Here is a 21,295-nt window from a genome sequence, read left to right on the forward strand (position 1 = left end):
CCGCCTAAGTAAGCTGGTAGCGCTCGTATCACAATGACCTAACAAATTGACTTGATATACTTTGCTTATGAAATGGTCGGGAAATAGCAGTTTGCAATAAGCAATATTAATAATATTCTCATTATGCAATATTTTCATGGTTATCTTTTGAAGTATACCGCTAATTCGCTGCAGGGACTATAACATATGGTTACAGCCCGCATTTACAGTTAGACTTAAACCAATCGGTTAACTCATTGCAATAAAAGTATTCCACACATATTTGGCGATTTGGCGCATAATAATTATTTTATTAGTATATTTACAATACAAGTTAAGTGAGTTCTATGGTCTGTAACTCCTCGAATACATAAATTTGTGCACACATTTACGTATATGAGTATAATTATTTAGTTCATGTACCTATACATATGTACATATATAAGAATAGGTTTATGTGTGCGTGTACATGTAAACGAGTATATACATAACTATAAAATACAGTTCTACTAAATATACTAACAACTTTAACACACATAAATTAGATTACACACACGATACACACGAATAATAACGAACGAATAAGTGTATAAGTGTTGCATAGTGTAATGTACAGAGGCACACAAGTTTTGACTTTAGACCGCACACTGCTACATAAGCAGTTTAACTACTGTCCCACACCTATCCTACTGCTTGTTGGCAGTTGGGTCCGTTGCATCGGTTACCTTTTGACCTTCGGTATTACGTAAATGCCGGCGGAGACTATAGTCGGAACCGAATGGTAACACCGCAGTGTGTAAACTGTTTAGAGTTGTTGGTTTTGGTATTGCTGTTGTTGGTGCGAGGTAGCGCAAATCACTGCTAGTAATAACACCTTCGCTTTTATTCAAAGTATCCAGAAATGAGGGCCGCTGATCGTTTGAACGTTGTTCTTTGCGCGGTGGGAACGACTCACCCGCATTGAGTGCCGTGAAGGGGTTGCGGAGAGAGAAATTTACTAGTCCAACTGTTTCATAATTATACGGTTGTTGAGGTTTCACCGGTGTATGCAAACTATTGTAGACATAATTGCCAAAGCTCACAACATTCGCTTTATCCAGATAATTCGGCTTATATGGACTGCCAAAGTAGTTGGAAGCTTTGTTGATTGTATGCAAATCGATCGAGGAACTGTGTGGTGCGCTGTAACCGTTTGGCAGCGGCAGACGTAGTATACGATTATTGACTTCGTTGGGGTTGAGATTTTTCAAAAAGAAACGATGAAACTTTGAGGAGACAGCATAAAAAACACCGGGTTCATGTGGTGTTGTTGTCATGTCGGCTACAAATTGCAAACGATCACGATCGTGTGCAAGCACAACTTGATTATTGTTGCTGGGATTCCAGGCGGCAATGGCTGTTTCAGTTAATGGACTGAAAATAACGCTGCTATCGATGGGTGAAACGGTAAGTCCAATGCCCTGTGATGATTTCTTACCGACCAATTTTACTTTAAGGATTTCGTTTTGTGCGAGCGGACCGGCGCGCAGCACCTCTCTGGTCACTGAAAATATGCTGTAGGAGAAAAGAGTTAGCCTTGTTTTAAATTAACTACAAATAGGTGCTTCTTTCTTTGCCTACCGATCAGTCGCCAAAGGCTGGAAGTATAATACACCCAATTTCTGATCAAATGCTAAACCCACAACGCCATCCATCAGTATAAAACGATCGTTGAGTATCTCAGATTGTGCAAAGTCTGGATCGGGATACATTGCGGGATGTGATACGCGCCAAGTAACATCGCGTCCGCTGTCGTAGACAATGATGCCTAAGAGTAGAAAATAATATAATATGTGTTAGGTAGACTACATTAACTATGTTCTTGCCGAGAATGACTCAATATGACCCAAAATAAATATGTATGTAAGTGGTTTTGAATGTTATAAAATGCAAGAAAGATAATTGTAATACTAAGATTCTCTCAAAAGTGTAGGATCAGGTTTAGACTATCTCTAAAAAACTGAAGAATTTTTAGTTTTTATGAGAAGATCTAATACGAAAAGATAGAGAGAGATTTGAGAAGGTTCTCCAAAGCTTAAAATTAATCTCTGATCTAATTCTCATGTACTTACCTGGCTCCACCGTATCTGAGATATATGCAAACACATCATCACAATTGCCGTGCTTCGCTGTCGCCTCATCAATCACCAAATTCGTAAACAAAGACTCGCCGCGTAAGATTTCTTTTGGGAAGTCCACACGACGTACCACCTGATCGGTATTCAAGTCGATAATTAAAATTTTTGGCGGACAAGTGATTTCGTAGTCTTCGAGCGAACGCGAAACGCCGGCATCTAGAAGCCATAAGCGATTGCACGAGTCGATGCGCATGCGGTACACTGAGATCAGAACTAAATCGCTGCAGTTGAAATCTGTGCGACCGGTTGTGGAAAACGACCAGTCTGGGTAGGCCTGAAATTTAACAATAGCAATTTGTAAGCAATTTTGCAAAAACGTGCGCTTTTCGTGCGCGGCTCACCTGTAACACCGGTGAATCACCGAATTCCGCCTTCGAGACGACATTGACGGCGGACGAGACGCCAGAGAACAATTTCGGCGTCGCTATGAAAATCCGGTCGTAGGAGACCGCAATACCGGTTGCAAGCACATTGGATGGATTGTAGAAATTCAAATCGTGTATCGGCGCATGTGGTAGGAAGTTATAGGTAAACAACTTCCACTGCTTGGCCGTTTGCAAGGTTGAGGACTCGGCCAACACGCCAATGGACCAGCAGCCGGCAATTATGGCTGTGAAGATCAAGAGCTCTGCTGAAGCTGTAAAACGCTTCATTGCGTTTTATATGCCTATTAACTGGTTTGCAATTGTAAAGCGTCGAAATCGCTGTAAAATGAAAATGAATGCAAAAATTTTAAGTTTATAATGCTTTTATAGTTTTATGAATGGGCTAAGTTGTAATTTTTGTAAATTTGTATGTTAGCATGTACACTATGTTATTATGTTTGTAATGTTTTGTGTAAGATCGTGTTAATTTTACTGACGTCTCTGATGGAATTTTCGACAAGTGAGTGCTTAAGTAATTACCGTCAAAGACAACCCGCCAATTATTGGCGCTTTTATTGAAACTCATTTATTATGCATTTCTACATTTTCTGTGTTGTTTTTAGTGTGTGATTGAGCTAATCAGGTAATGAGTCCAGCGTAGATGGCAGCCTGAAGTAGCTGTCACTGAAAAGTGTTAATAACTTAATTGACTGCTCGCTGGAGGATCCACGCTTAATAAACAGTTTTTTTTTGGCAAATCAATATTTTATGCGTAGAGCTGTTAACATACATTAAGACCAAAAAGTTTCCGGAAATTGTAAATAAAACGAAAATTTTTTTATCTTCATCAATATTTATTTTGTGGCCTTCAAAATATGCTCCCTCTGAAGCAATACACATATGCCACCTTTTTTTTCCAATCATCGAAACACGCCTTGTAGGTCCGGGTCCGGTATCGCCTTCCGTTCCCTCTGCGAATTTTTTTTTACTACCAAACCAAACCAAAAAAAGTCGCATAGGGCCAAATTCGGTGAATACCGTGGATCGATGGTATTGAACGAGTTTTTAGTCTTAAAATTGTACATAAAAGCAGAAAATTTCCGGAAGTTGCTTTTTTTTCGATATTCGCGGTTTGGTTCATTATGTATTCGTTCTAATGGGACAGACGGTTAATGAAGAGTATTCTTTTCTATTGTATTTATATTTGAGCGTTTTGAGGCGTTTGCGCAAAGACACCCGTTGTAAACGGCCGGAATTATGGGTCATGTGATCTTAATGTAGATACTTTTGCACGAACATAGGTGAGCACATATACAGGGTGGTTCATATAATCGTTATTTTCCAACGTATGATGTATCCAAACAAAGACATCTCCTTGTCAGAAATTAGCATGAGACCACCAACTGATTTAAATTATCATTGAATCATTTTAATCAATCTTTTAAACTTAGTTTAAAACTCAATGTTATGCTTCCCAAAATTTATTTTTATTGATAACAATTCTATAATTGCGTAATTAAGAGCTTTCTCTGGAAGACATTTACTGCCGCGATCATTTCGAATGATAACCGAAATAAACATTTTACGAGCTAACCTGTAGGGTAGTATTAACCTAAAAATTTAAATTCTTCTCTACAAATGGACTCTTATCTCGTCAGTTTTGTTTAACAGCAAAACTGGGTCATTTGAAAAAGAAAAGGAAAGAGCCAAGGAACAATATATCTGCAGAATGTAGTTGTTTGTGTGGATTTTAAAACGGTGGTTTTAACAATACATTTTTTATTTGAAAATGCAATTTTTTTTATTTGACCATCAAAGCACTATATCGACCACCCTGAATGCATTTATGAATGAGTGTATATCACTTGGAGTTTCGATAGTAAAAAGTGTTGGTTGTCGTACGCTGATGCTGATTTTTCAAATGTTTCTTTAATGGCATTACAACATCTGTAAACGTAGCAATAAACAACAATAAAAGCAACAACTTGTACCCCCCTTACAAAACAACGCACACACGTTTTCGCAAACGGCAGAGTGCCAAAGCGCGAATTGAGTTAACGGCGGCATGCGGCAAGTGGTATTGCATGGATTTGTACATATCCGTAGATTTGTACGTCAAAAGTGACACTTCGAAAACGGAATATCGGTTAAATGTCCCGAAACGTATCAACATATATAGCTTTAGTTTGACGCTTGCGCATATTTATTATTGGCTAAGTGCGGAACGGCGCTTAGCGCTAAACCAGTGAATCAGTATCGGCATTTGTTTATTCGGCTACGGTTGACCAGTTTTGAAAGGCAATTTTTTTAAACAAAACCCAAAATGGTATAACGTTTTTTAATCGATGTTAGTTAATACGCTTATTTGCTGAAACCCCGAGAATTTTTATATGGAAAGCCAGACAACATATTTTTAGCAAGCAATTTAAAAGCAATTAATTGGAGCCATGCATACATCAACTCAGGAGTTTTGTAAGAATCGACATATAAATAACATATTTATAAATATATATGTTACATGTAAGTAAAATGTGATTTTTTAGTTTTTAGATGCCAAACTTCTTATAAAACTATAGCTTAGAAGAAGAAGGTAGTCGATTTCGTTAGCTATATTTAAAAAACAAACATCAAAATGAAGCTACGAATTTGTATCAGTAATGAGCATGTTAACGAATTTTATGCTCCCAAGCGTAAAAAGTGAATTGATTTTCGATTTTAAATCTATTACATGCTTTGCGAATCTTTTAAATACTAATGAATTGATTTAATATAATTTAATGCATACGAATGCTCCCAATCTTGGCAGCTATTACTTATATATCGACGTCTTCGTTAGAAGAATACAGTTTTCACCATTTTCAAAATAACCTAAACTTTAAAGGTAGGCTGTTGCAAAGATGAATTTTAATTAAAACGATTTCTAAGAAAACTTAAAAAAAACTCTATTATTAAGCACTTTTTGGCGCTTTTCAGCTGTTAATGGCAATTATGACTATTTCCGATATTAACAAATATATATCTATCTGAAGTTATATCAGAAAACCATAGGTATTAATAATAATTTTCATTGTAATGTAATATTCATTGTAAAAAGAGTAACTTTAGCTGGGAGCCTAAAATCCACGAATGTTTTTAAAAATTTTTAGTTGCTGTGATGGCCAGGACAGCCTTAACCAGAATCCTTTGGAAAAAATTGGTTTTATTTAAGAGAAATCTTGGAAACAAGTTAAAGAATAATTGTTTAGTAATAATAATGTCTTATTTTTTGGATTCTTAATCTTCATCATTAATCAATCAATCTTTAATTTTATACATATTTTTTAACTCTTTGGTTGGTTTTTAAAATATCGAGCTCCAAATTCGGCCAAGCGCTGATTATTCGCGTCACGTCATTTATAAAACACAACTTTTTTTTTTAAGTTTTTAGACTCTTCTGACATAATTATAAAAAATATTCGAAATCTCTAAACGATTCACAAAACATCTCGCTATGCTAGATACAAGCACTTTCGGATTTTTCTTATTTATGCAAGTTCAGAAACTAATGAATGACATATAAAAAAAATTTTGTTTAACTATCGTTAAAAATAGACCGTAATTCGAGCTCGAATGTAGACGTCAGCTTTAAGCTTATGATTTCATTATTTTTTCAAATCATACTTTTATTAGGCTACTTTTATCTTTCTGTATATTATCTTTTCTTTACAGGTTAAGAATTGCGGTGGCTAATAGCAAGTTAAATATATCGATACTTCGATAACGGCGTAAGTTGTCCATTAAAGAATATTAACTTACGCGAATTCTGAAATTGATTACTACCAATCAATTAATATTATAACATCAACTATGTGTATTTAATGCGACTTTCTCAAAAGATTATTAATATCTTCTCAAATAAATTTAATATTCAAGTGTAATTAAGTCATGAAATAGTTATATATAAAAATCACTCAGAGGCTGCTTAAACCTGCTGTACGCTCCATTTGTTGAATAACACCGAGGCACAAATTATACTAAAGATTTGGCTAAGCAAGTACATATGATAAAATTTGTATAATATCTACAAATAAATGTGCGTATGCAATTTAAACCCATTCGGCTTATAGTACCATGTAATATTCACTAAGGACTCAGGAAGTGTGGCAGCTATATCTGTATTTTATGTTATGTACGAATTTTATGACTAATATGTCTACATACGTCTATCAAATTTTAGCAATTTCCATGCATTAAGTAATAAATAATGACAATACAAAATATATTCACCAGTTAAAATTTAAAAATTAATATTACATCGTTTGGAAATTCACATAAATATATATTCAAAATAGACAACGAATTAGCAAACTCGTTTGCTTTGCAAATTGTTATCACTCTCCAATTAAATGTGCAAATTTGTGTCTTAATTATTGGGTTTAACATAACATTTCATGTATATACTATATGCAAGTTTATTCTGCGATTAGTGTTGGAATTACCTGTATACAAAGTGTGAGTATATGGATGTATATATTATACTGGAACTCAAGCGATGTTTGTCAACATCAGTTAGTGGTATATATTTGTCTAGTACCAGCAACTAAGATAAGAATACATAGCGGTTAAGTAAAAGGAATTTTCCCACACATGTTTTTTCATTTTCAATTTCATTATTTTCACTTAATTATTACTGTCTTGGAATTGCAAAACTCTGAATAGTGGCAAATCGAAGAAAGAGCTGGTATAAATACAGTAGACTGGCATATTCAAATAGAGATATGTTACCGGTTATACCACTTTAATGAGATGTCGACAAAATCGCTGGAACTAAGTTCAAATGACTAATACTCTTATTTCTATCACATGCAAATTTGTTGTAAATATAGCAGAAAGAAAGAAAAGTAGTGCCTAATCGTAGACGGCTATTTAAAAGTAAAGGGTTAATAAATTTATTTTACCGACTGTGACGCTGGATATGAAGAGTTTATTTCCCGTTTATAAATTAAATTGGAATTACAAAATATATTTGGAAAAACTATTGAAAAATATAAAAAAGTATTTCTTGTGTGAAATTCCAGTCTTATTCAGACCAATTTTTTTACATCAAAATCTTTATTATTTCCCTAAGTGCCTAAAATTTCAAAACCTACACAGCCTGTTACTGCGCTAATTCGAGTAGAGTTCAAGCAATTCATACTAGTGAGCTGAATATTTATGTATTAAACATATTTATATAGTCTCACATTGTGCATAAGTGTTCACAGCTCAAACTGCAGGTTGGCATAAACGCCGTTTGTTGATTTTTCATAATCACATGTGGAACATTTGCTTATTGTTGAATACCTCGGAGTCTTGTTGGCGTTAAGTGCGTTCCAGCTGCCTACTGGCCTACTCGTATATGCAAGAATTTGTTATGCCAGTACATATGTACAATACATACTTGTATAGATCTGCATTTATAAAAACGTTGTTGTTTTTCTTATTTGTAAAACATTTTTCTCATTTCTGTCGGCAATTATTGCAGCAAACGAAGTTAATACAATTTTTCGCAAGTTTGCGTGCATTCATCACCTTCGCGGTGTGTTGGAAATGTCATTTCTGTCTCTTCTGCATCTTCACGTTCGCTGTTGCAGGTGCTATGCATAGTGGCATATTTATAGACTTGGCTTATAATTGGCGCACACACTTTTGACAAACGTTTGGCCGAATTTCGTTTCCAATTTTTGACTTACAGCTTATGGTTATCCAATTACTAAAGGATTTTTCATATAATATATACACCTCTATTAAATTAGTTAAGATCTTTTTAAAAAAATGTATAACAAAAATTTTGTCCATACATAGCTATATATATCATTGCCTACCAAGGCCTAACCGAATTAGTAATATATTTTACTTTTCCTCTTTTGAGATCTGAACTGTCAGCTTACTGAATGGTTGCCATGCTCTAAATTTACTCTGTTATATCTTTAGTATATGTATAGTATAGTAGCGTGTATGTTGTTATATTGTACTACTCGTTAAATCGCGTGCAACACGTGAATTTCAGCAATTTTACCAAGCCGATGACATTTGCTCTTAAGAGAAGTGACTGACAAGTTTGTAATATTGCAATTAAAATCCTTTTACAAACAAAAAGTTGAAGAACTTACATTAATTCGAGTTGAAATATTGATTGAGTTGCCAATGATTTATTGATGTAAAATATTGTAACATTTTTAGACACATCATTGCAATGATGCATTTACACTTTTGGATAGAGTGATTTTGAGAGATAGCGTATGGAAATTTGGATTAATACTTGTAGGCTTATCATAACTCGAAAAAAGCAACCTTGCTGATTTGCATTCAGATTTTTATTTAAAAAGGTATGAATATGTCTTTTTTTAATATAATATAGTTTTGGTGAGATGATATAGGATCATTAGAAGAATACTTTCCTACATTGAATTGGAAACTAATTATTTCCACTTCCTGGTGAGAAATATATCTTTTAAATTTCATCTTTTCGGATATGCTCCTAATCTAATTCAACATCCTCAGCTTGCTAATGTAGTGGAACTTGGCTTGAAATTATCATGTTTAAATGAGAGTATTACTTCAATCGTTTATACATTGTAGCTCCTAATCAACTGCCTCATATACCAATAGACAAACTATTTGAGACTTCATCGATTGTATACATTGGAAAATGGGTGAAAACGTGTGACCCTTATTTTTACTTGTATGATTGAAAACTCAGTATTTTCATCGTCGTAGTTATTGCGCTGCACGTAGCTGGAATGCTCTCTTATTATTACCTGAACATGGGGAATGAAATTTGCCATGAAGGTACACCCAGAAAGAATCATTGGAGACCCTATAAAGTGAAGATATAAAAGTGATCAGCATGACGAGTTGAGTCGATTATATACGCGAACTAGTCTCTTACCCTCACCCTCAGTGTTTGAGATATTGATCGAACTGTGCACACGTCTTTTTGTGTTAAAGAAGCTGCTTATTTGTCGGAAGTGACGATATAGAACCATTATATGGAAAAATGTTTTATTTGTTTAGATGTTTTCACGAAGTTTGGCAAATATTATCAACCAACGTAGCGCTACAATGTCAAAACATATTGTTCAGATCGGACCACTATAGCATATAGTTCACATAAAAACTGATCAAAATCAAGAAAAAGATTTTGTAGAAGATCTTTTTTCCTAAATTAATTTTAAATTAATTTTTATTTTTTTTTTTTAAATTTTAAATAACCTTACGCCATCTTGTTATAGCATTCGGGTGCAGAGGAAGTTAACGTTTTTTCATATTTTTTGATATTATCGATTACTTATCGGTCATTAGTTAACGCACTTTAGCGTAGATGGTATTGCTGTTTGGTAAAACTTGTTGGGTTGCTTTCATTTATTTACATTTTGTTTGCAATGGTAAGTGATACTTAAACTCACCTCGTTTCATTACATTTAAATTAGCACTTAATGATAACAGAGTAATTTTATAATTTTTATGTGCAGCTCAGTATTGATACTCGACACGGTAATGTGGTGTCAGTTTTTGAGTAAAACATAAAAATTGCTCAGACACCGCCAAATTATCCATTACCACAAGCAGGCAAATCTAAAATTTAAGTGTGGTTTGTTTAACATTTCCCGAAGATTCTTGTATGAGTTGTTTCGAAAGACATCATCTACATCTAGGCGAGAAGATGTATCCATCAGAACCACGCTCAGACATTTATTGATATAAGTCCAAGGTGTCTTTATTAAATTTAGCTGAACTTAATAAATGTGAAAACAAAAACAAAAAATAATTAAAATTACGTATTTTTTCTAACTTATTACCAAAGTAACAACGTTTCCTATAAAACAAAAGACTTAAGACACAAACTCGGTATAAAATTAGCATAATACGACTTATCAAATATCTAAGTAAACTTGACCTTCTACAAGACTAATATTCATAAAATTTTGCACATCAGCACCTGTCCCCTGACTTGAGCAGTTAATTCGTTGCATTCAAGTAAAAATTGTCAACTTTTGGCTAAAATCATGTTCACGTCACTTTGCAAATCAAAGCATAAGCGCACCCATATACTTATATGTATATGTGTATAAACGTGTAAGTTCAGACTATTAGACATATTTTTAGCTACGCGACAACGCGCATGCGCCGGACACCCAGTGAGTTGGCAAATTGTCTACTTAACTGCATTACATTGCAACGCTGCTGCTGGTGATTAGGTGCCGTTTGGCCGCCGCTACAACTACTACGCCAGTGTATATGCACATTACCGTTAATGTAGAAGTATTTCTGCAAATAAAACAAATATTCAAATGCTTAACGCGTTTTTTACACAAACTCTCCGCTATGGGCGTACAGACTGAAATATGCCATATGTGGTTTTCGATGGCGAGACATTGCGTAATAGTCAGAAATTTTTCGTTATTCATTTTATTGGTTTTATTGGCATCCAAAATAAGTATCTTAAAGTGGCTTGATTGATATATAATCACATAAGGAAATATATTTGAATGTGGTGAACGATCAAATTGGTTCGTAAGGAATTGCAATTGCTGCCACAGTAGGAAGAGTTTGACTAAAAAACAATGCCATCAATTGACATAATAAGGAAAATTTCAGCATTTAACGATAAATGCAGTGCGGTTATGTAATAAATGTGCGGAAAAGTGTGTTATGAAAAATAAAATATGGGTCTAGACAAGAAGGAATTTAAGGCGCATAAAAAAGATCAAAGTTACTCAATATTTAGCTATAATTTTAAAGTGCTGGCGATTCTGCACTTCTGTAAAATGAAAATTAAAAGTGAGCTTCTAATAATGTTAGTGAATACGGTCTTGTAAAAATGCTTAGATAAAAAGAATTAAAATTTATCAGTAAAAAATTTTAAAATATTTTTCAAGTTACATGCGATCTCTGTTGGTGCTGAAAAATGTTTGCGCTATTTACAAAACATTATATATCACAATTATATATCACCAAACCAAGACAAATTTTAAAAATTTTGCTTTGCGAAAACGGGTTTCAAAGCATACTGATGGAGCCGATTGAATTGGGCGGCTACATTTTGGAAGGCTGTAAATCAAAACTATTTGAGATTCTATTATATTATTTTTATTTTTAAAGCTATAGCTAACAAAATATGCAATAAAAATATTATTTTTTTTAATTTTACAATAAGTGTAGCCCTTAAAATTTCACCCAGCTTTAAAAAAGGAGCGGTAAAGGGAAATTAACGTTTCTAAAGCTTTACTGAGGTTATAATAGCTTAGTTCATATCTATGTTCACTCGTTTAGAATTATTTCATTAATAAAATTGTACCGACTTATTGTCCAACTATATTTTAATAAAGATACTCTTTTGTAGGAAAATATATTTTATTTCGAAGTAAATGGGAAGATAGGAACAACATACAAAAGAAAATTAAATTTAACTTTTCATTCAATCGCCATAAGTCCTCCCGTTGAAGGGCTCATATACAAATAATTATACACGTTCGAATATTCATTGGCCAAAAAATTATTTTATACCAAAATACCTTCTGAAAAAATCGTTTTTTATAACTTTTGCACCAATAATCCCCCTGTCACCTATAAAAAATTAACCTTAAAAACAATCTTAAAGTTAAATTAATGAAAATAGTATTTTAAAAGGACTTTATTGTTTTCTCTTAATAAATGAAAATGTAACAATTTATTATATTGTAACTTTAGATCTTAGCTGTTGAAATTTTTGTTTCTGTAGCTGAGCAGTTTTAGATCTCAACACTTAAAAAACTCTCTTGCCTTTTCTGACTCGGCTAATTCCGCACGTATGCGGATTGCGCCCCTCGCGTCGGTTGGCCGGGAGGAGGGTAATCGTTGGGTTATTTTTTATTGATTTATTTATTATTATATTTAAATATATTTATACTCCGTTATGTAAATTTCTTAGTGAGACCTTTTAACTAAGTTAGATACAGTCGAGGTCAATTCAAAATATTATATTAAATGACTTATTTTTTATAAACAGTTTTGAAAAAATAACATTATATATATGTACATATGTATATATACATTCATATATCTACAAATAACTGTACGTATGTATTGTATTATGACCATTTAAAGCTAATCTTTTACCTTGGTACCTTCGAAAATACATTGATTGACAGTTGGCGAAGGCAAAAATTTTAATTGGTTTTATCCAACCTTTTCCAGCTGTTCGATATAATATAATATATATATGTATTAATCTTTTTATTTTATTAAGCTTAAAGCTGCATTTAGCCGCTTCTGCAGAAGGAGCAAATGTCCAAGCCCTAATTAAATTCACCAAAAATGCCCACCAATCCAAATATGTTGAATTTGCACCGCCCGTGATGGTGGCAATTGCTTGACAAATACACCGACAGCGACAGGTGTTACAATGAAAAGAAGAAATCACTTGAATGACCATACACAGGTTATTAGTGAGCAAATGGACTACTTTTGATTGTGCAGTAATAAATTTTAATCAATTACTTCACTAGAGCTCGATGGATTGGATTATCGAAAGTTAATATTGGTCAACATTTATTTTATTCCAATTAATATATTTACAAAAACATCAGGGAAATTTAAGTAAATATATATGTAATATACATCGTGATCAAACCTGAAGGGATTTAACAGTATATTAACGGTAGTACAGCACATCTCAGGAGATTCTGAAAATAATGCGGAAAGCTTCATACATACATATATGTAATTTAAAATCTTGTAAACTCAATTGGTTACCGAGTAGGTTTAATTATCATTTCTGGGAAACTAAAATAAGACTAAATTTTAAATAAATTAAGATAAAAAGAATACATTTTTGGTAATAAATTAAAATTGTTCTGTAAATCTGTTAATATAACGTATTTTCTTTGCTAGATTGGCCACCTATGGAAAAACGAAACATTAAATTAGCGGTAAAGGCCTGCAGGCTTTAATTTATACAAATGCTCGAATACGGTTGCCATATAGTATAAAGAGAAATTTAAAATATTATTAAATGAATGATTATAATAATCGGTTAAATACGCTCTTTTGTAAAGATTTCATGAAATCTTCAGTATTTTGTACATTGAATAGGAAGTTAATTTATTGCAAACATTTTTTTTTAATGAAATGTGGGCAATTCTTTAAAAAGCTCTCTGTGTAAAGTATTTGAGAAGTCAATTAAAGATATGTTACAATAAAAAAAATTTGCTGCTTTACCTGCGAGGATATTCTACTCCTAATACGATATACGAGTATTGATATAAAAAAAATCCAGTTAATAATGTTTATCATTTCGAAATATAGACCAGGGTAGATAATTTTTGAAACATTTTTCTAAGAAAATGCAATATAAAAAATTTTGATACCATTAGAATGTCGAGGTCAATTATTAAACTGATTTAAACTGACATTTTAAAAAAAGTTGATATATTGACTTGATAAATTTTTATTGAAAACTGGGTTTTATTTTTGATATTAGGTCAATATAAGGAGAAAAAGTAAATATTTAAATTAAAAAATACAGTGTGTTTAGGACATAAAAAGGTAAGTTTACAGCAAATTTTGGGAAAGAAAAAAATATTTAGTACAAGATAAAAATAAAAAATCCCAAAAACTTGGTTATTTGAATTTTTCGCATATTGTAAGTTATGTGAAAAAAAGTCTGTAAACTAAAGATATAGATCTTTTAATTACCTATAACATTCACATATAACTTTTATTTAGTTTTAGCCGGAAATCGAGATATACTTTTTTATACCCTGAACATTGTAAACGTCGGAGACCCTATAAAATATATATATAAATGATCAGCATGATGAGCTGAGTTGATTTAGCCATGTCCGTCTGTCTGTCTGTCCGTCTGTCCGTCTGTCTGTATATATACAAACTAGTCCCTCAGTTTTTATGCTATCGATCTGAAATTTTGCACCTGTCCTTTTCTCACAAAGAAGCTGCTCATTTGGAACGACCGATATCGGACCACTATAGCATATACCTGCCATACAAACTGAACAATCGGAATCAAGTGTTTGTATGGAAAACTCTTTCATTAGACGAGGTATCTTCACGAAATTTGGCATGAGTTATTTCCTAAAGCAACAATGTAATCTCCTTAGAAATTGTTTGGATCGGATCACTATTTGACGCGGTATCTTCACGAAATTAGATCGGAATCAAGTTCTTGTAAGGAACCTTGGTATATGTGAAGGGTATTATAGCTTCGGTGTTGCTATAATATATACGATAAGTTTCAACCGACTATAAATGTCTTTCTTTTCTTTTCTTATCATTTTCAAAAGTTTAATATGAAAATTTTTAGGCTTTCTTCTAAGCCGTTATTCTATTTTGACTAATGCATTTCTGTTCTTAAAACGGCAGGCTGAAAAGCAAAAACGTAAACGCTTCAATGAATAATAGTTTTTCAAATCAGATATTTCGTACTTTTGCTCTTTCGAATGTCCTTTTTATTATATATTGTATATGTAAGTATATTTTAATATCAGCTGCGTGTCTACATACACATTCATAAATGGTAGCTAGTTACAAATGTTTCGTATTTCTAAGCTCAATTTACACGCACTAAAGATTAGGCTTACATTTATGTGGTAATAAAGTAGATTAAATTAGCGTAATAAAAACCATTTGTAAGCATTTTTGCACGTCGTATAACTTCATTTTATGTCCATCATACTTGAAGAGAATTATGTTTAGATTAGTTGACTGTTCAAAGAGTAAAACACCTAAGCAGTCGTACGTAAACCGACAAACAAATATATACACGTATACTTCCATAAATATGCAAAGTTATCAATCTTTGTGTCAAGACCCGAAGTACTTTGTTTAAAAGCGCTAATTTTTTGTGATTTTTTTTAAAGACGCATTAAATTTATCAAATAAATTAAAGTAAATTATATTTGTACTCCAATAATCAGCGATTAATGTCTTAATTTTGGACCTCTGTGATCGTATAGGCGAACTCAAGGAAGACCTCAGAAAAAAAGTGTCTGTCGATGAGGGAGGTTTTTCTGCTTACAATTGTATCAAAAACAAACATCAAAAATATATTATTATGACAATATGTTAGATGGAGGAAGGTAATGACCGAAGAACTAGTAAAAATTTTCAGTTTTGACAAAATGACGAATTCTAAAGAAGAAAGTATTTTATTGTGAAAACTTTACAGTAAAGAGTGGCTTAAGAAATCGCAATTATTACCAAAAATCTTATTCTCAAATATACATACGTATATACAATCGATTAATTCGCATACGCACGAAAAAAATCGGATTTTTCAAATTACCAAGTATATACGAGTATAACTTAAATTACTTTATTTTGTCATATTATATTTCGTAATTAAAAATAAAATTAAATATTATATTATAAATTTAGTAGACAAATTTTCTAGATGTGTTTCAAAACATCTATTTTCGTTATTAGTAAGTAGTTCTTAGAAATACAAGTGAAGAAGAGAAGAATATCTTTATAGTAGGGTATCTTACATTCTACGTATGATTTCTCAAGGACCAGCCACTGACACTGTTCTCAGAATTAATAAAAATTAAATTAAAATTAATTATTTTTAGTCTAGATTTTTTTGAAAAATTAAACAAATATTTATAAAATTTAATTTGTTTTGTTTTGAACGTACAAAAATTGATATGCCATTCAAATAACTGACAAGTTGAGTAGTTAAATGGCAAGGATTAAGCTACGTCTATAAATTATGTATAGATATCATTAAAAAAAAATTATATATATATATTTTTTCTAATCCGGTCCCTAAAAGTGATATCAAACACCCCTATCTGTTCTAAAATAAAATTTCTTACATCGCCCCCCATATAACCGTTTCTTATCTCCTTCACTGCTAAGGCATGCGCTTGTATGATTTGGTATCATTAATAATATAAAATATAATGACTTACTCTTAACAGACAACACTGCTTAAGACTGATTATAAAGTTTCTTTATTTTATTTTATAAATTATATCTCCTATAATACACACGCGTAATACAGATATATGTACGTCTGTATGTATATATGTATGGGAGTCTATTAAAAATGCGCATATGCGTAAATTAGTCAAGGTCGCAATTTAGCGGCTATTTCGACTAAGCTAATTTGTAAAATATAGAATCTGTTTTAAACGCGTGGTCATTGACAACGTGCGAGCGTCGCGGCGCATGCGCAGATGAATGAAATTTTGATTTTAGAATGTGAACTTAGGTCGCCAACTGCATTAATTTGAAACGCGAACAAAAATGTAAATAAGTTATGTGCGATTGTTTGTATATGTCTTTTGTGTGGGGTTTTGTCAAGGTGCTGTGATGTAACTTTCATTGTGCCACTGCTGGTTGGCGTTATGCATAAGAGCGGGTTCAACAAAAATAAATAAAAAACTGAAATTAAAAATTCGACCTTAGACCTGCGGTTAAAAGGAAGAGGGAAGTGTAATAAAAGTTGATGCGTTGACAAAAACAAATTTTAATAAATAATAAAAATTTATAACTAAACAAACTTAAAATTTGTAAACCTAGGCAATGACCTAGTTTTTAATAAAAAAAAGATTTATTTAAAAAATTTTGTTATGAATATTTTGTAGTTTATTAATCAGCAATTAAATAAAGTTATTTTCTGTTTTTTTTTTGTGCCTGTGCACTAGTTTCCCGTGAATATAATTTGCATAATTAATGAAAACATTTTCGCACACGTTTCGTAGTAGTCTTCGTCTCTGTTGATTTTTGCATATGATAGATGCTCTGATAATTAATTTTTTGACCGGCTATATTTTTTTGCGAATTCTGAATTCTATCTCAATATATTTAACGGCTGTGTAAAGTTTTAGAAACTTTATTGCTGCCATAAAAAAGACACAAGCAATTAAACCAGCAAATCACACAAGTAAACCAAGCCCTTCATACTCGTCTGCATTTGTAATTGTTAAGCGATTATCCAGCATCTCAATTAAACACGCAGCTTATCTCACTACAAGTTGCAGTATAACAGATTTACTTAATTTGTTAATTTTGATTACTTTATTTTTGTTCTTGTTCTTGTTTTTGCAATTAAACACTTTCTTCCGAGCACTTTTCTTTTCTATGCGCGCCACTCTTTCTTAATTATATTACTTCCCCTTCTAAACAGGTATGTGATAATCACACATACACACACATAAACACTTACAATTGCAACTGTTAGCCGCGGTTTAGAAGTTAACTGCGGTACTTCAGAATAACTTATCAGTGCGCACAAATCAATTTAATTAAAATTTTTACTGCAGAAGTGTATAAAAATTATTTCCTTTGCACGAAATGGAAATTGAAACTTTTACACCGTTTCTATGCTCCTCGATTATGTGGTAAAAGCTATGTGGCGGTAGCGCGCATACCCACTGCGTCAGTTTAGTTGAATGGCCACGAAGTAACTGTTTGACTATAAATTACTACGCTCAGTTTAAAAGTGGCGGCAAACAGCCAGTTAGCAGTCAACGACAGCACAAAGTGAAAAACCCATACTCCAGCGGGCAACTACAACTACAGCGCAACCAAGACATGGCGCTCCTTGGTTGTGAGTTTACTTTAGTCTCATTGTAGCTCATTTACAAACACAACAAGCTTTTAGTAGGTTTAAACTAAAAAAAAAAAATAGTTGTATAAAAAGAGATCTCTTGAATTCCATATGCAAACAAAGAGACCATTCAAAGTGTCCAAGCGAGTGCAATAAGATCAGCAAAGTTAAGCTCTGACTTGGTAGCTCCCTCCAGTTAGTTTTTGGTATGCTCCAATAGTGCGCGGGCCGTTGTTGAGATGTGCAATAGCGACCCGCAGCTGCTGCGAGCCTTGCCCATCGTCGCGTGTTTTGGTAGCACACACTGAACGTTTTTGATACAGTGGAACTCTCAAAAATTTCTAAAACCTGATTTTTGAATGTTGAAGTTTGGTTGGCTTTTCTAGGGCTAGTTCGTGAATAATACCTCTATAGTTATAAGTATAGAACCGGTATAGTCCTTTTCGTTGGCTAAAGCCGTATTAGATAAGACACGACTTTCCAAGAGGAAGAATTGATTGATATTATCATCTTCCACGCAACTAGGTAGAGTGGAATTAATTAAGATAAACATGAACTTTACTTCACTAGTGCCAAAACTCGCTTCTTTAAGGATGAAATATATTTCTAAAGTCATATTTTTATGCAAATGTATTTCAATCTAACCACTCATTACTCTTTTATTAATTTCCATCGCCTTCTTTCTGGAAAATTTTTCAAATTTTAGTCTCTTTAAGGCCACCAAAATTGTATAGCAAGTAAATAGAGCTGTTACGGTACGGTTAATCCAATTTCAAAAAGAAGTCATCAGCCGACTAAAATAACTGCTCAATTTCATACTAAATTTACTCGAATAATTTCCTATTAACTTATGGAAATTGAGTTTTAGATAGAAATAGTCTTATTGCGAATATATCAAATGAGGACAATTTGAAAAAAGTGGAGAGACTCTTCTTTAAATACTAGTGGTTGTTTACTACGGCCGCTGAGTACAAATTAACGAGCACTACATAAGCGGATAAAAAAGATGCGTTGAGTACTATATCCATGTAAATATTTCTTTTGTAAAGGTTAATTTAATAATGCTACAACTCCGTATTATAGGTTCAGTTGATATAAATATCATTATCGACCCTGATTAAGTATTCAAAACCGATCTTTTTTATTTTATGTTTTGTTGATATATTTAAAATATATGTAGGTAAACAAAAAATTTGTTTATTTATAAAACATATTCCAATCAAACAGGTTCTGATAGCTTTCAATGCCAGATTTATTTTACTTATAAGAAATAATTCTTTATATAGGTAAATATACATTCCTCATTCCTTTCATGTTCATGGTTGCGATAAAAACTGTTGTATTTGTAGAACACATATTAATTGACGATACTCTCATCAATGACACTCAAGTCAATGATCTGTTATTAAGGTTTTTAATCAAGATTTTCTCGACCTTTGTAATGGATAGTTTGTCTTCTTATTATAATACTTGTTTCTGTGTCTGTTTCTGTTTCTGTTTGGTACTTAAAGTTGAACATCTGGTTTGAGCTAGCTGCGATCTTGTCCAAGTCTTTAACTTATCAGGTACGCTCTTTTACCGGCAATTTAGAAAAGTAATATGTTCGCCCAGAGACCTCTACACCGTCTTACAGTTATTAACGAGACTGAAGTTTGTTAATGGCTGTGGCAATCCGGAGTATAATGCCTGATTGAATGAAGTTCTTCGTTGAACACGCCTGTACCAATACCGCTGTCTATTTTTAACTCGTCCGTACATATTGATTTCATCTAATTATTATTATTCACTATTTTTGTATGCAAACTGTTGACATAATCTACAACTCTTACATGATTGCCACTTTAGAACAGGTATAGAGCACAAACAGAATATTATTACATTTGCTTTTTTATCTCATTTGTGTGTGAGTAAATGTTTGCAAGGTTTCATGGTGCTTTATCACGGCAACTTAACGGTTTCGTTTTTAATTTTTCTCTCATGAATTGTAAACAAAGTAAAACAGTTAGGCGGCAGAACCAATTTAAGAGCCGTTCATTGTTCATACAACACATACAAATGATGTGGAGAATACATTTTTTTTTAAATTTTTTTGAGAAAACGTTATTTCTCACACTCTCAGCAGTCTAATATCATTTTATTTGCTATTTTGGATTCGAATTGCTTTGTTTTGTTTCCATTAAAAGTTCTGTTAATATATTTGTTATATTTTGTTATAAGTTCATTAAATGATTACTTTTTAAAAAATAATTTAATATAGATATCTCGATATTAAACTTCTTGCATAATCATAGCTTTTTTTTTATATGAAGACTAATTATTTTCAATTTGTCAAATTACAATTAAAATATATTTTTCTCAAATTCAATCACGCTAAATGTATCTAATTTATTAAAATTTCCATTTCCAAATCTCGCCGTGAAGTCAGTAACCTTGTTTTGAATATGTATGCCTCGTTTTAATTCATACAAAACTACGATTTCATTTACATAATCGCTACTAAGCTCGACGTGTCACTAAATCAGGTATCAGTAACACTGATAATAAATAATAAAGTTTAACGCCCGAAATGATAAACACGTATTGGCAAATAGGCATATGCACAAGAGCAGGAGGTTTTGAAAATTTGCTAGCATAATAGCAAAGTAATTATTTCTGGTATGGCAAGTAATGAGTTTATTGTTTTTTTTTTTACGTCTGCGTGCAGGCACGCATATCTATATATAAATGCCCACAAGCAGTGCTGACAGATTTAATTCTGGTTTTAGTTGCAAGGCTGGCGTCTAGCAGGCTCGTTAACATGACACAGTGTTCTTAGGCATGAAAAATTTTGAAAATAAAAGATATTAATTTCCATTATTTAAAGTGAAAGTTAGTACAAATAGCAATTTTTTTTAAATATGTGCAATCGCAGAAATTTTAGAGTTGGGACATTTGGGAATTACTTCTAAAAAATTTGTCGCTTCAAACTATCACAGCCAACTTTGCTGAAAAATTAACTTTCTCAATTTTTTACTATAAACAGTTTTCTTCAATGCACTTCCTAGCAATGAATAGTCTCACAAAATGTTTGTTTTGATAAATTCCTTGTGAGAAAATTTCATTCAGTTCAGCATTATTTTTCTATCTTAAAAGCTTGATGATTAGTTGTAGCCGTTCCGCCTAATATAAATATGAACGATACTTGAAATAATTTTGATATT

General features: G+C 32.5%; 1 protein-coding gene across 2 annotated transcripts; it reads right to left on the reverse strand.

Moving 5' to 3' along the window:
• Window positions 1-259: 259 nt before the first annotated feature.
• Window positions 260-17,972, reverse strand: yellow-e (L-dopachrome tautomerase yellow-e). 2 transcript variants are annotated; one of them, XM_036368081.2, is made up of 5 exons: window positions 17,712-17,972; window positions 2,498-2,860; window positions 2,091-2,430; window positions 1,600-1,786; window positions 260-1,533 (listed from the first exon to the last, which is right to left on the reverse strand). In XM_036368081.2, the coding sequence occupies exons 2-5, from the start codon at window positions 2,807-2,809 to the stop codon at window positions 666-668; spliced, it is 1,707 nt and encodes a 568-aa protein (XP_036223974.2). In that variant the 5' UTR covers window positions 2,810-2,860; window positions 17,712-17,972; the 3' UTR covers window positions 260-665. The 2 variants fall into 2 exon arrangements, with proteins under 2 accessions (XP_036223974.2, XP_036223976.2); XM_036368083.2 differs by lacking the exon at window positions 17,712-17,972 and adding an exon at window positions 3,062-3,080.
• Between the last annotated feature and the right edge of the window lie 3,323 nt (window positions 17,973-21,295).

The sequence above is a fragment of the Bactrocera oleae genome, chromosome 2 (genome assembly GCF_042242935.1).
Source record: "Bactrocera oleae isolate idBacOlea1 chromosome 2, idBacOlea1, whole genome shotgun sequence".
NCBI lineage: Eukaryota > Metazoa > Arthropoda > Insecta > Diptera > Tephritidae > Bactrocera > Bactrocera oleae.